Raw genomic sequence first — 14,422 nt, forward strand, 5'->3', positions numbered from 1 at the left:
GTCAATATAATGAATCACGACTGACCTTCTTAGCTGCATGTCCTCCCACGCTATGGAGAACGCATTTTACAGGCATAAAATGCTTAAGACTTATAGAACTACAAAAATCAGCAATATCTCAGCTAGGAAAACTGCATGCACTACTCATGCCACTTAGTTGCTCTCCAAAGTGAAGGCAAGATCAAGATACTCAGTCTTCTGTGGTATCCAGGTTTCCTGAAAGGATCTTAATCTTGACATCCTTGAAATCACTAGGTCTCAACATCCTCCTGCAGTGAGGTGACTTGCAAGCACAATGAGCAGTCAGTGGCTGGAGAGGTGACACCACAAGAGCTGTGGCTTACAATAAGTCATACCATCATCTTACTCTCCATGGCCCAAGCAAGTCATCCCCAGTGACCTTCCTACCAGCACAGCAAAGTTTCCATGAATGCATCGCATGGTCAAGGCAGAATGGTTGAGGCAGCAGACTAAAAACCTACTGAAGGCTTGCTGAATGAGTTTGAATCCTGCTGACTACAGCTGAAATTAGATTTAGCTCTGTTATGTTCACTCAAATAACCAGCTGATACCAACCCATACAATTTTAACTTCCATACTGCAAATGTACCCTGAGCAGTCATGTTCAGTTTACTCAGATTATGTAGATTCAGATTCAGATTATGTAGATTCAGTTTACTCAGTTATGTTCAGTTTACCCCCTGAGCAACTATATGGATGTGCCTGTGTTCTCGGATACATATTAAAGTCATGATGCAATCAAGCAAGAGGGATCAATTTAAATGTGATAAGTTAATTCCACTAACAGAACTCAGTACACCTAACAGAAGGTTTTGCTGCTAATCTAACCTTGCCAAGCATGTTTTGCTCCTGCTGAGCTACTGTCACCATCAGTGGAAGGGGCACTAAAAGTAATTTTTTCTATGCCTAAGAGTCATAATGTATAAAGAGACCTTTTTCAAATAATTTGTTGTCTAAGCATTTTGGGGCAAGAATTTTTTTCCTCTTATGCCATTTTTGTCTTACAGGCCATCATCTTCTATTTAACAAAATTAGGTCAATATCCATTTACCTACTTCACAAAATGTTACTCATGAGTTTCTGAAAAGTCAAGGCCCATGAAGTACCTGGAACAAACAATTATAGTGCATGCAACATATATGAATTTGTGTTTTCTCTTGCATGACTTGTAAGAAAGATTATGATTTAGGCAAATGTTCCAAGTACACATTCCTGTCATAGAGCTAAGGCTTTGCTGAAAGTGTGTGCTGTTACATGGGGAAAGAATCTTTGAAAAAGCACTGAAAATCCCAAATCATAAACACACAAACTAATGACAAAAAAAATTCCTTCTTCATTAATAAACACTTTCTGTAATCTTCTAAAGTGTTTTATATGGTGAGATCAGAGCTCCAGGAATGAAAAATTCTGTTCAGGCTATTCATGAATTCTTCATTTCAACATTTCTTCTACATGCTGCTCTAACATCAACTTTTTTTCTTTTTTTCCCCAGCAAATTGTAGAGAGGGGATTTTTAATGTATTGACCAAAAAAAAAAATCTGTTTGGCAATGTATTTAATCTGCAAAGGGACCATAACAGTTCTGCATTTTAATGTAAGAATGAGTTCAAAGCCTCATTTCAGTATTATGTTGCTAGGTAATGATGTGACAAAGGCACTATATTCCTCTCACTGATAAACCTTATGTTTCTATTCAAAACCATTTTCAGATAATTTCTGTACCAGAGACAAAAGAAGAATCTGAACCATTTCTATATACTGCTTTTTCAAGTACCTTGACTTGTTCCATTAACCTGCTCATCTCTCATCTGCATGCAGCTCTTCAGCTCCCTAAATGCAGCCTCATTGGTTTGCATGCAAAAGCATAAAAGGAGACCACATATGTGACGTGACAAAACTGAACAGGTAGTTTTATTAAGAAGGATGGTGGGTTGCCTAGGGGGAAGAAAGAAATGGAAAGGGCTGGCCTAAGTGCTACTGATATTGCTGCTAGAAGTAAGCATATTTGTCTTTAATTGAATTGCAAAAACAGAAAGAAGAAAACCCAAAAGATCTACAGTTTTCTTAGACACTACTACTTCATGACCTACATTAAATATGAAAAATCAAGAATTAATTGAAGGCATCCTGACAAAAGAGCAAGGGCTTTCCTACAAATGCTAACTTGAAGACAACTTCGTTTCCAGAAAAATCAAGAATTTCAGGTTTCCATCTTAGAATACTCAAGACTGACTCAAAATATTAAATCTCTCTTCCAGATTTTTCCCCAAGAACTGTATTGGTTTGGGGTTTTTTAGCCCTAACCTTTTTACAATCTCAAAATTCAGGAGGGTGGGAAAAAAAAAAAAAAAAAAAAAAAAGGCTATAAATTATAAGAAAACATAACTTTTCAGCTGGCATTCTGAAGTACCTTATGATGAGAACAGATCAACAGGTAGGCATTCAGCTTTTTGTTTCAGTTGATGTACTTTTTATTCATTAAGGCATAGCTTTCATTTATTATAATTTTCAAGTGTTACTTGTTCTTCAGGGTATATACAAGAAAAAGTAGTCTTGTAGTGATGTAGTATTATATGGAATATACAGTATGATTTACTTCAATGAGACACTTCATGTTAGAACACTAAATTTAGCCACCTGATGCACTCACCATTTTATCAGTTATCTATTAAATACATCCCCCCCAAAACACTGAGCAGTACTCACACTGTTTACAACAGATCTAAATAACATTTAGTAATATGTTGTTCATCATTCTCATAACATCTGCCCTTCTATATGTTCAGTCTCTAGAATGGGCCAGTCACTTTCAATATGTGGTAATCAAATTCCTGGATTTTCTCAAGCATTTCTCAATAGGTATTAAATTTAGAGTAATCAAGTCTATTGTCAACTAGCTTGGAAGCATATGCACTTCACTTGAAAAAAAATTGAGACACTTCCAGTGAAAGAAAGCTGTTTAAAAGTACACCACAGAAATAGCCATTTATTAATTTGTTAGACATATACTTACAGGAGGCACAGTTTAAAGTTAAAAACAAAAGTCAAATGAAACATTCATTTGTATTGCCCAATCCATATTTAACTGCTAAGAACTAGATGCTGTGATGAACAAAGTTGCTTTCAAAATAAGGCCACGTAAGAGCCTTGTTGACAAATAGACTTGAAAGAAAGTTTAAAAATGTCTGTTTAGCCTCCAATGATATAACAGCCATTTTGTGACTCAGTAGAAGAGGGGGAATAGCATCACTGCCAAGCATTTTATTTTGTCATGATCAACTGAAAACACCAAGCAAACATGACAATGGACCATCATGTAAGGGCCTGACACTGCTCCATGAGCCTTCTTCAGGGGATCTTTAAAGGATGTCTGAAAATATTTTGTCATCAGCTTTGCTTCCAAAGATTTGCCAAGAATGGTGCTAGATTCTGCTCATCTAAATAGTATACAACCAATTTACACATGGTCTGCTACATCCTGTCACCCTTTCATACCAGCATAAGTCCTGGTAATAGCTGGCATGAAGTAGTACTACCAAACAGAAAATGACCAGAGAACAGTACCAAGAAACTCACCCATCCCAAAACCAAGCCAGTTGCAAATACTATTTCTCTTCCAAACAAATCCATGTCAGGCCAAATATGGCCTTACCAAGAGGTACAAAGCAGACATGACCATGGTGCTCATGTAACCAGCCAGCTCATTACTGTGGCACTCTGAGGCACTGACAACTTCACATCTGCTTCTTCATTTGTTAAATGGTGATAACACCAACTTCACCAATGTGGTGATGCCATTAAACATGTGAGTTCTCACTTCCTCACCTGTCTCCAGGTCTCTATTGACTTCATAAACACGTAGCCCCTCTCCTTGAATAGCAGAATCCATCAAAAGGCAGTGTGTATATTTGTGCTCTTTTACTAACCCTACCAACTCTGCCTTTGGTGTGACTGCATGGAAATGCATGCAAGAAGTTCTTAAACAATCTAATTTACTATAATAATGCTATGTCTTCAGTGCCAGTGTTAGCAGGTGTGGGAAATTTTGCAACTTCCAAACAAAGCTGTTCTGAAGCATTTCAACTGTTGACATGGGAAAAAAAGATCCAAAATGTCAAAACTTGACAGGCTTGCTACCTGTGGGTGGAAGTGCAAAACAACCTGAGGTAGGTTGTATATAAAGTAAGTGGGGCACCACAGAACAAGGTCTGTTTAGGTAGAGGAGAAGTTACAAGTTAGTGCAGTTGTAAGCAAATGCAGGTGTCTCCTAGGGTGGGAGGAAGAGGAGGAAGAACTGGCAACCAAAGACCTTGAAAATTGCCACAAAGAAACAGAAGAGATACTAAAACCCAGTGCTGGCTAGATGAAGGTAAATCTGAATTTTCCCTTACTCATAAGTTTTACTAAGTAGTCTTTCACTGGTGTATTCATGTAGGTTTGCCCCATTTAGCAGGCATCCCACGCACTTTGTCATCTGCCTCCTCCTTGTCTTTGATCTACTCGTTCTTCTCTGCTCCCAGGCTTTTCTGCCCTTGCTTTTTGCTGATGAGGCTGATCCTTCCCATCAGCTTGCCTCCAGTTCTCCAGTGCTCCCCAACACATGCAACCTGAAGTTTCACAGCACTAAAGACAAAATGTCAATGTCTAGCCATGTGAAAGAGGCGGGGCAAGGTACAGCTGCTCTCAGAAAGATGAAGGGAAGCAGAGGGGCCTTAGAGCGTCCTGCTGGTGAATGCAATAGAGAAATTCCTATTTATGGAAGGATTTTCCCTTCCCCTCTGGGAAGGGTGTCTGGCAGTATGTAAGCCCCTCTTTTTGGAGGCTGCAGCCTCCCAGGACCCTAACTTGCCAGGCAGGAAGCTGCCCAGGGTGCCAGACTGTCAACAGCAGCAAAAGAGCCCTTTCCACCTATGTCTAGCCCTAGCCTCACTGTCACATGTAGCTAGTGGAAAATTTTGTCCTCTCAAATGCCTTTGGATCATCTTCTACTTGTACAATAGCCAAGACTGCCGAGAAGCTAGCTGTGCTTCTATTCAACATTGCAAACTGGTGTCTCCTTTTAAGGCTGCATGAAGACTAATCTCATTTAGACCACATTGTGTGCACTAGAATAACAAACAGGTGGATCATCGTGATGTTTGTTTTGCACGTTTTGTAACTCAGTTACCTCAGACACGTCTCAGAAGTACAAGACCCAACAAAGAATTTGCTTGGAAAAAAAGAAGGGTGAATCATGCTAGTTCTGCATAAACATGTGCTGACAACACACAAGCAACACAGAAAGGTACTTTCTGTTTTCAGAGTTTATTACTTATTGTCTTAGGCATCTTGAACCCAGTTCCAGTAAACAACATACAAATAGGATATAAGCTGCTGCTTGATGTGAATAGCAGCAATGCCATTTTAGATATTAGGAAAAAATTCTTGAGTGAGAGGGTGGTGAGACACTGGCACAGGTTGACCAGAGAAGCTATTGATACCCCATCCCCAGAAGTGTTCAAGGCCAGGTAGGATGGGGCTTGGAGCAACCTTGTCTGGTAAGAGGTATCCCTGCCCAGGGAAGGGGGGTTGGAACTGGATGATCTTTAAGGTCCCTTCCAACCAAAACCATTTTATGATTCTGTTGCTCACCAGGCTCTTGTCAGGACTCTGGAATGCATAGGAGGAGGGGAGAAAAAGAAGACGAAGACAAACAGAAATGGTGTTATGGGATAGAAGCTGATACCAGCTTTTTTACTGACCCCCCCAGAACCCTGTTTTCTGTAACAGCACCAACACCAGTGCTTCTGCCACCACTCCCTTTTGCATCACTGACACCAGGGAAATCTGGTGGTAAAACCTCACCTCTGTGACTGCTGAAGACTGGCACCAAGTCTTCCATAGGGCTCTTAATATTTGCAGGATACTGCTAGTCCTGCACTCCTCAAGACTGTTTCCAAAGGGTAATTTTTGCTGTGCCAGTTACTAGGGCATTTCTAGCAAGAGGAAGAGAAGTGCATGTGATCATACCACCCATTACCACTCACTGACACTTTCCCAGCTTTAGACAAGTTTTGAAAAGGCAGGAGTCTCCTAGATGTATACTTCTTCATGAGCCAAAGCCAGAGCCCCCTCCAAAAGCAAAGCAAGGAGGTCAGCCTGTCTATTCCTGGCACTACCCTGCCAGAGCACTCCTGAGTCTTGCCTGAGTGAGGCACCACCAGAGCTATCTGAGGGACAAAGGAGGAAAGGAAAGGATACTAACATGTAGGAAAACCGACTAAAAATAAGTGCAACATTCAAAATACAATTATGTAAGGGTATCGGTCAGGAGGTAATTAATATTAGTTTGCTTTGGACCCAGGTACAAGTACACAAAAATACTATATTTTGTAACACTGTGATGGTACAGCCAGACATATGTGAGTGATGGGATCACCACAGGGCCAAAACCACGTGTAATTGCACAACCATGCAGCTTAAGCAATACATATAATGCTGAATATATGTATATGTAAGAACATGCATGGCACTCTGCAAATGTTTTAGAGGTATAGGAAATGTCTTGAATAAGTCATTTCTTATGTCCCGTAAAGTCCAGGACTCTAAAAATTTTCCAGATAAAATATACCTCATATCCCTGCTCAACCCTCTTCAGAGATCCATCTTTCATTCAAAACTAATATAGCACAACAAAACCAAGCCATGAGGTGCACTATAGACATTTCCAAATTCTTTGGATTTGTAAATGTATGCTTCAGCTCACATTTCAGTGGAGTCTTATGCCAACTGCAGCAAACTTTGAGAAATAGAAGGCTAATGCCTCTTCAGACATGACTGGGCTACCAAGGAAGGTGGCAAGTGCATTCTGCAAGCCATCTGCTTTTTCTTCACTGAACAGGGAGTAAAAATATTTTTAGCTATTTGAAAAACTCATACCTTACTAGCAACATTCTACCAAAATGCAAAGATACACCTTCTTAAATACAGTTTACTTACTTCGGCTAGAATACAGCTTTTAAAAAATGTAATTTTTTTCAAGAGTTTCTAAGCTGAAAGGATAGCTTTACACATCTCCAACTCATTTAAATTATTTTACAGTTTTACAGACTACAAGTGAAAAGCAGTCACAAGCTCTCCACCACGGATGCCTAAATAGTAACAACTCCCAGTTATTTCCACAGCCAAAAATGCTGTAAGGAAAAACAATCATAGATGCAGAATCATCATTAGTTAGCAAAAAAAAACCCAACCTCACATGTTTAATAGAAAAAAAAAAAAAAACTAATGGTTTCACCTTAGTAGAGCAGAACTTATTACGTCCTTGTCAAACTCTGCTCTATTTCAAATTTAATACTACTCTTGGATCTATACAATTAACCTTAGTGATAGAAAATAAGAATAAACTATACATGATGAAAAGGCATTGCTCACTGAAAAAACTGGTATGGGCTCAATCCCATACATCACAGCTGACATTCTTATCCAATATTCCTCTAAGGAGCAGTGTGAAGGTATCTAGAAGCCCTGGCAGGAAATTTATCCCCCATGCAAGCTCTGGTACCAACCAAGGCACTCTGCGGCAAGATGCTTCCTACACCGCTCCTTAGAGGCTTCCCAAAGGAGCAACTCAGAAACTGCTCTGGATTCCAGACAGAAAGTCACATAGGCAGGTTAAAATTTTCCAGAGTCCCCTTTGTTATAGGATGCAAGATCTGCATGTCTCTGTTTTATCAGCCCAGACATGTCCATTGGAAGAATGTTCAGAGACAGGCAACAACAGCCAGACAAAGGGTAGACATGGAGCATAAGCACAATCGAGACATATTACGCCCACTGAAATAAATAGAGCATGTCTAAAGGCTTCTCCCAGCTGCATTCAGCATTCACTCATGGCTAGTTCTTGGTTTAGACAAAGTCAGCAAAGTTTGCACAGATGCCAAACAACTGTGACTGTACTTTCCACTTCACTGCCATGGCACTGGAGAGCCAAGCTCAGAGTGGATGCTCTGAGGTAAGGGGCATATGTATGGGGCCAGAGCTGCAGCACCAAGGAGGGGAGAGGTGGGGACAGCAACATCCCCAACCATCACTTCCTGGAGAAGAGAAGGCTCAGGGGAGACCTCATCACTCTCTACAACTCCCTGAAAGGAGGGTGTAGCCAGGGGGGGGTTGGTCTCTTTTCCCAGGCAACTCTCAGCAAGACAAGAGGGCACGGTCTCAAGTTGTGCCAGGGGAGGTTTAGGTTGGACATTAGAAAGAATTTCTTTACTGAGAGGGTGATCAGACATTGGAATGGGCTGCCCAGGGAAGTGGTGGATTCTCTGTCCCTGGAGATAATTTAAAAAGAGACTGGATGTGGCACTCAGTGCCATGGTCTGGTAACTGCAGCGGTAGTGGATCAAGAGTTGGACTTGATGATCTCTGAGGTCCCTTCCAACCCAGCCAATTCTATGATTCCATGATCACTAAGCTCTCCCTTTAGCCAGTGCCCCAGGAGAGCAGAGAGTCCAGCTCTGCCTGGCACAGACCTCAGCAGTCCTCCCTTCCCCTGGGGCAAAAGGAGCCCAGCTAACACTGCCCCACTAACACTGAAATTAAGGCACTAAATACACTAAATACGAGTCACTGAATTCTTGGAGAAGAGTGGGACCGCTGTAAAGGTATCAACTTCTAATTTATTTTTAATTTAATGCAGTATCTTCGCAATATCTTCATACCTCCCTGTTAGGTATGGCCTCTGAACCATTTTATTGCAAACTAGAATAAGGAAACATTTTGTAGAAGTCGGTATGGAAAACAAGTTCAGGCTGCAAAATGCGGATTAATCAATCTTATCCCAGTTTCTTGAAACACGGAACCAGATTCTTAATCCCATTTAAGATACTCTGAATTTATAGTAAGATACTCTCAACCTGTCTTCACAAGTAGCAAGTTTCTTCCATGACTTCAAAAAAATCAAGAGCAAAACTTAAACATACTTGCTTGATGCTTATTCAGAATTTGTTGTCAAAAAATAAAACCATTTACTGTGGAGTTTAAGAAAAAAATAAAATCCCTCCACTTGCTACTGACCCACTTCCAAAACCCATTAGTCAGGTACATCAAAATCACTATCAACGGAGAAACTCAGTCCATTCTCCCAGGCTGACAAAGAGACCAGAAGAATACTAATATCTGTAGGGCTTTTATCAGCCCACTCAACCTACCCCTTTATCACTTCCACCAGCTTTATTTGATCTGAATTTACAGGACAGAAATTCACCACTGACAACTACAGACAATGCGTGACCTTGGCCAATATCCCTGCAGCGTAGACTGCAGATGCAAAGGTTCAATAGGCCAAGGTTCATTTTTGTTTAGGTTTTCTGATTGCCCTTAAAAATTACGTACAAGACTTAAAAGGTCTCTGAGTACCCAGAAAATGATAACAGGGAAACAAAATCTCACAGTTAACCATAATGTTTCAAGATCTTGTTTCAGAAAAAACAAACAGGGAGATTGCATATAAACTGTTTATGTTCTCTGACAGTCTAAAATGCACCCTTTTCCCCCATTTACTATGAGGATTTATTGTTATTTGTCTGTTAGAATTACAAATTATCAAAAGAAGTATTTTAAATATGGCAAGACTAACATAAAACATTCTTTACAAAAGCATCTTCTATTTGCGTGGGTAACACGTGCTTTTTGGATAGGACAAGTAACCCCATCTCACGTTTCTGTCTATCTCCCATTACCCTGCTCCTGTAATACAAAGTGCTGCTATGTCTTACCGATGTACAAAAGATGCAGCTGCATTCCTGAAGAGTTGTCATTTTATCCAGGGAATATTCACAGAGACATAGCTTACAAGTGAGCAGGGGCTCCAGAGCTAAATCTCCAGCTTCTGACTCTTCAGTTGTCATGGTGTGAGGACAAGCCTTCCCAGCAGATCCCATTCACTCATTAATGGTCTACTCAGCCTGAAAAAAAGAAATCAACAGCTGAAACATCCCACAGGCCATGTAGTCACTGAGAATTTTTAGCTCAGATCCATAAAACCACCTGCATGCCCAAACACACTATTTTGGTCTCTTTGTGCCAGTCTCACACTTCAAGACATTCAAAATTTACCAAGAAGGTGCCTGGGAGCCCACCTCCCCAAAAGGTGCCATTGCTTGCACAATGGCACAAAGTACCTCTGTTAGGCCAGTTCCAATCATATTAAAAAAACTAATCCGATACCCACACAGACGAGGCATTACATATGTAATATGCAACAATAGTGTCTGAAGTTCTAGGAGCAGGGATGTGACTTGGAACAATAAATTCTTAATTAGAAAAATAAACTGCATTTATATATACACATAAATATAACTCTGCCCTTTCAAATGAGTTTCAGTGATAGCCCTCCCATTCCTATGAATCTTTCAGCCTTCATTGTGGTCACAGCATTTCAATGGGTATCTCCACTTCCATTTTCCATTCCGGCTGGTGGCTCAGGAGCTGGCCTGGGAAAAGCAAAGGCAACAGCAAGCACAGATCTCCCCTTCCTAGACAAGCACTTCAAACCTTTAGCCTGTAAGGAGTGGGTACCATGAAGTCCACTTTCTCTGTGAGCTGTCACTGATATAGAGAGCTGGCAGTCTATCTCAGGAAGGCTGGAGAAGGTATTACATGTCCTACTTCACAAAAGGCTGTAGCTTTTTGCAAGCAAGTAAGAGCATTTCATGTACTGTCCTCTTTTCTGAGTTCCCTTGACTGTGACAGACAACTGCCTGCTCAGATCTGTAGCTGCTGTGCTTCCCACCCCCTGGCATCCAGCTCTTCTATTTTATAGGGCTCTTAGTCTTCTAACTGAGGTTTGTGAACCGTGAACTAGATGCAGTAGTGCTTTGACAGGGAGATTCTCAGTGTAGCCATGTTTCCAACACACATTATGTCACAGCAGTGCTGGGGGAAGAAATTTCTATCCTTTGAGAAGCAACAAATGGAAACACCACTTTCACGTGTAATATCTTCTGGCCTAAGCACTTGAAATCACTGCACCATAAACAAAAAATTTCAATATCCTAATTCTTAGGCAGTGATACTGAAAGAGACATTAAAGAGAATATCCTCATGCTTAAGCTGAAACAACAGAAAGTAAATTTGGAGATTTTATCAACCTCAAAATAGATGGTGGGGTTCAGTGCAGCCTTTGAGGCACAGGAAAATCTATTCCCATCTCCAATAAACCTGGCTCAACTTCCACAGACTTGCTTCTGAATACATTGAGCTGATGGCAAGATGACCTCCAAGCACATTTCTAACAAGCAGGGACCTGGTGTCTGGCTGCACACAGCTGCTTGCAGCACTTCCAAGTAAGAGCACAACTCTACCGAGTCTAAAAATTTGCATCACGAATGGAGGCTGCATAAACATGAAAACAACAGAGGACCAAGATCCATCTGTGTGCCTGTCAGGTTTGACATCTCATGAGGCAAACAGGAGACTCGAGCCCTTTGGTCTGCTCCTGCTTGCCTCCCCCGCAGTCCCAAGCATCCTGGTGGCAGGGCTGTCAGGTCACATTTGGCAGCACCTCACTGCCGCCATTCTGTGGCTCCCAGAGCAGCCAGGACAGCTTCAGACAGTGTGTACTCTGTGTGTCGGCTTGCTGAACCTCCTCAATTCCTCCACAGAGGGAGAAACAATGGTGCTGGTGGAGCTCGAGGGGTCAATGCAAGCAAAACCTCAGCCCACAGCTCCCACATCACAACTTAATGCCCAGCCAAGCCCCATCCCCATGCCTGCCCTGTGGCTCCCATAGGTTTGCTGGAAGACACTGTCTCGTCAAAAGCCACAAAACCACAACAAATCTGTGTGGGAGGACATCTCGCCCTTTTAATTTTTTTACACGTTGCAGTTTCCTAGTCTAGCCTGACAGAGATGAGATGAGAAGAGCCCCTTGGGATGTCCTTCCTGTAAGAACCCAGTTCCAGTGAGACAAAAGTCACAGCCAAGATTCTGACAACCAAATTCCTGGCCACAAATCCAAAGCAAACAGTCTCTTTGGTGCCTTGCTATCACTAGTTCAAAACATAGGACATGCCCACAGCATTACTGGTGCAGTCCCTGCACACTGCCATGATGCCCCCTGCAATTTGCTCCATACAGCCACAGAGTTGGAGCTCCAGCATGGCCAGAGCCTGGGAAGGAAACCTCCCTCTGAGTCAGGAATTGCAATACTCTTCTCTAATTATTGCAATGGGGCTGGGGGGTGGGAGGTACAGTGAAACACTGGAAACACTACTGCAGATCAAGAACTACCTGTTATTTAAATCACGTGCTAAACTTTATCTCATTATTTAGGAGGACTGTAATACATTTACTCACAAATGCTTTTCAACAGCAGCTGCATCTGTATAGGTAACCTACTCACTTGTGTGCTGCTCAGATCTGACATCTCTTCATTTACAGGGAAAAACATAGCAATGTGATGGGCAGGGATGTACAAAAGAACAGATAGGAATATTTCAGGATGTGGGAACAGATATAAACCAGATACAGCTGGCTTTGAAGTCAGTATTCTTTTTTTAACCAAAATGGTTATAACCCTGCATGCTTTTATTAACACAGCAGTAGAAAGATTCAGGTGCATGACTGAGGTTTAGGGCTATGGGGTAACTTTAGATGGCCTAACTCTGGCACTCAGTGTGACAGCAAGAGAGTTTGCCACAGTGGAGAGCAGGCTGCTGATACACTGCTCTGCCTTGCTAGCAAACAGGTGCCACTCAGTGACCCCTGTGGGGACTCCTTATGATACCCCAGGCACCCCTGTCCCTGAAGACTTCTTGTAGGTAAGTTCAGTTTTCTGCTCCTTATTGTGCCCCGGATGCCTGCACTCCTCCATCCCTCATCACACCAGGATACCAGAGTGGGATTGAGGTTCTCCCTAAATGAAGCAGAGCAACCTGTGGAAATCTCCAGCAGTCAACAGCAAGCAAACCTGGTGGACCAGAGGATCCAGGCCTCACACAGCTCAGATTGGTTCATCCCACCACAGCCTCATTCACCCCAGCAGCATCCAGCCAACAAAGGGTCCTGCCTGCAAAATATCCAGAGGAGGCATAGTGGCTAGCAGCAGCACTCCTTCCATGGTCCCCAAGTGGCCAGCCTGTCCATAAGTGGTCTTCCAGGTCAGTCTAGCACAGGCAAAGCCATCATGTTAGCACATGAAAACCTGCCCAGCAAAGAGAGTGGATGGATGGCCTACAAGGCTTATTCCTTTTCCCAGAGCAACCCAATCAGCTCATCAGAACTGTGACTTCTGCTACTGCTGCCAAGCAAAGCATGCAGGTGGAAGAGATAATGGTTACGCAAAAGGGTAGCTCCGTCCAGTGGGCTCTGAAGAGGAATCAGGCCTGTGGAGGAGGTTCATGTCCATTATCAGATCATGGTGGTAATGATGGGGAGAGAAAGATATGTCTTCCTCCTGCTCTCACTTTTTGCTTTTTCTCTTATTCCTTCCCAGCATTTAAAGATGCAATGTTCTCTCTCAAGTTCTCAGACCAGCTCCCCAACTTTACTACCGTGGTATAACTGACTTTTCCATACACTGCAGAAAAGACATGAAATTCCACCTCAGTTGCTCTGAATTTTTATGGCTTTCACTTTGCTGGGCTTAGTTCCTCAGATTGTCATTAGTTAATTATACATCCATCAGCTGTCTTTACAGAGGCTTAAAATTCCTACTGTAATTACAAGTGAATTGCCAACAGCTTAGGATGAAAAGAAAACACCTAGGACATAAGTGTCATGCAAGGGAAGCGGTAGCCACTGAAGAATGAGTTGGGGACAAAGAGGAAAAGACCACTACATACTTGCTTGTGTTAATAAAAGTGACCTGGAAAGGGAAAGTCCCTGAAAAAAATGGACCCGCTTATAAATAAAATACATTTCTTAGCACTAAGATCTTCCCTTTCATGCTCACAAACACAAATGATCCACTTAGGATAGAATCCCAAATAAAGCAAGAAATGTACCACTGAAAATGGAAGACAGCACATAACTCCTCACAAAAACCTCCACTGAATAGTAACAAAGGCTCCATAAGATTCTGTGGAATAAGGATAAACACATCTCAGGGACACTGTAACCCACAGAAACTAAACTCTGCACCAGTGTAAACTGGTGACCAAGAAGGGTTAAACTGGCCCCAGTGTGCGTAAACGCTCATGAACTGTAAAAATCCAAGTGTTTTTTATGTACTTCTATCAGCTACATACATGCAGAAGACAGACATGCATCATATTCCTTTTACATTGCTCAGAATTGCCAGGAAATTGCAAGTATTTCCTCAAATTGTATGCTGCCCAGCTTGTAAGGAAAAAGAGCTGTTGGGAGGACTCATCCTTTCCTGGCTCTGACACTTAACAGCGTCGATGCTGTAGGGTAAGGC

At 42.0% G+C, this 14,422-nt stretch overlaps 1 protein-coding gene across 10 annotated transcripts in view; it reads right to left on the reverse strand.

Moving 5' to 3' along the window:
- The window catches only part of RNF144B (ring finger protein 144B), a 57,482-nt gene that overhangs the window by 28,760 nt on the left and 14,300 nt on the right, over positions 1-14,422 (reverse strand). For all 10 annotated transcript variants that reach the window (XM_071736339.1, XM_071736336.1, XM_071736334.1 and 7 more), the window contains one exon: positions 9,777-9,965. In XM_071736339.1, coding sequence (XP_071592440.1) covers positions 9,777-9,941 — 165 coding nt within the window. In that variant the 5' untranslated portion in view covers positions 9,942-9,965. The remainder of the gene's footprint in view (positions 1-9,776; positions 9,966-14,422) is intronic.

Source organism: Heliangelus exortis, chromosome 2 (assembly GCF_036169615.1).
Source record: "Heliangelus exortis chromosome 2, bHelExo1.hap1, whole genome shotgun sequence".
NCBI lineage: Eukaryota > Metazoa > Chordata > Aves > Apodiformes > Trochilidae > Heliangelus > Heliangelus exortis.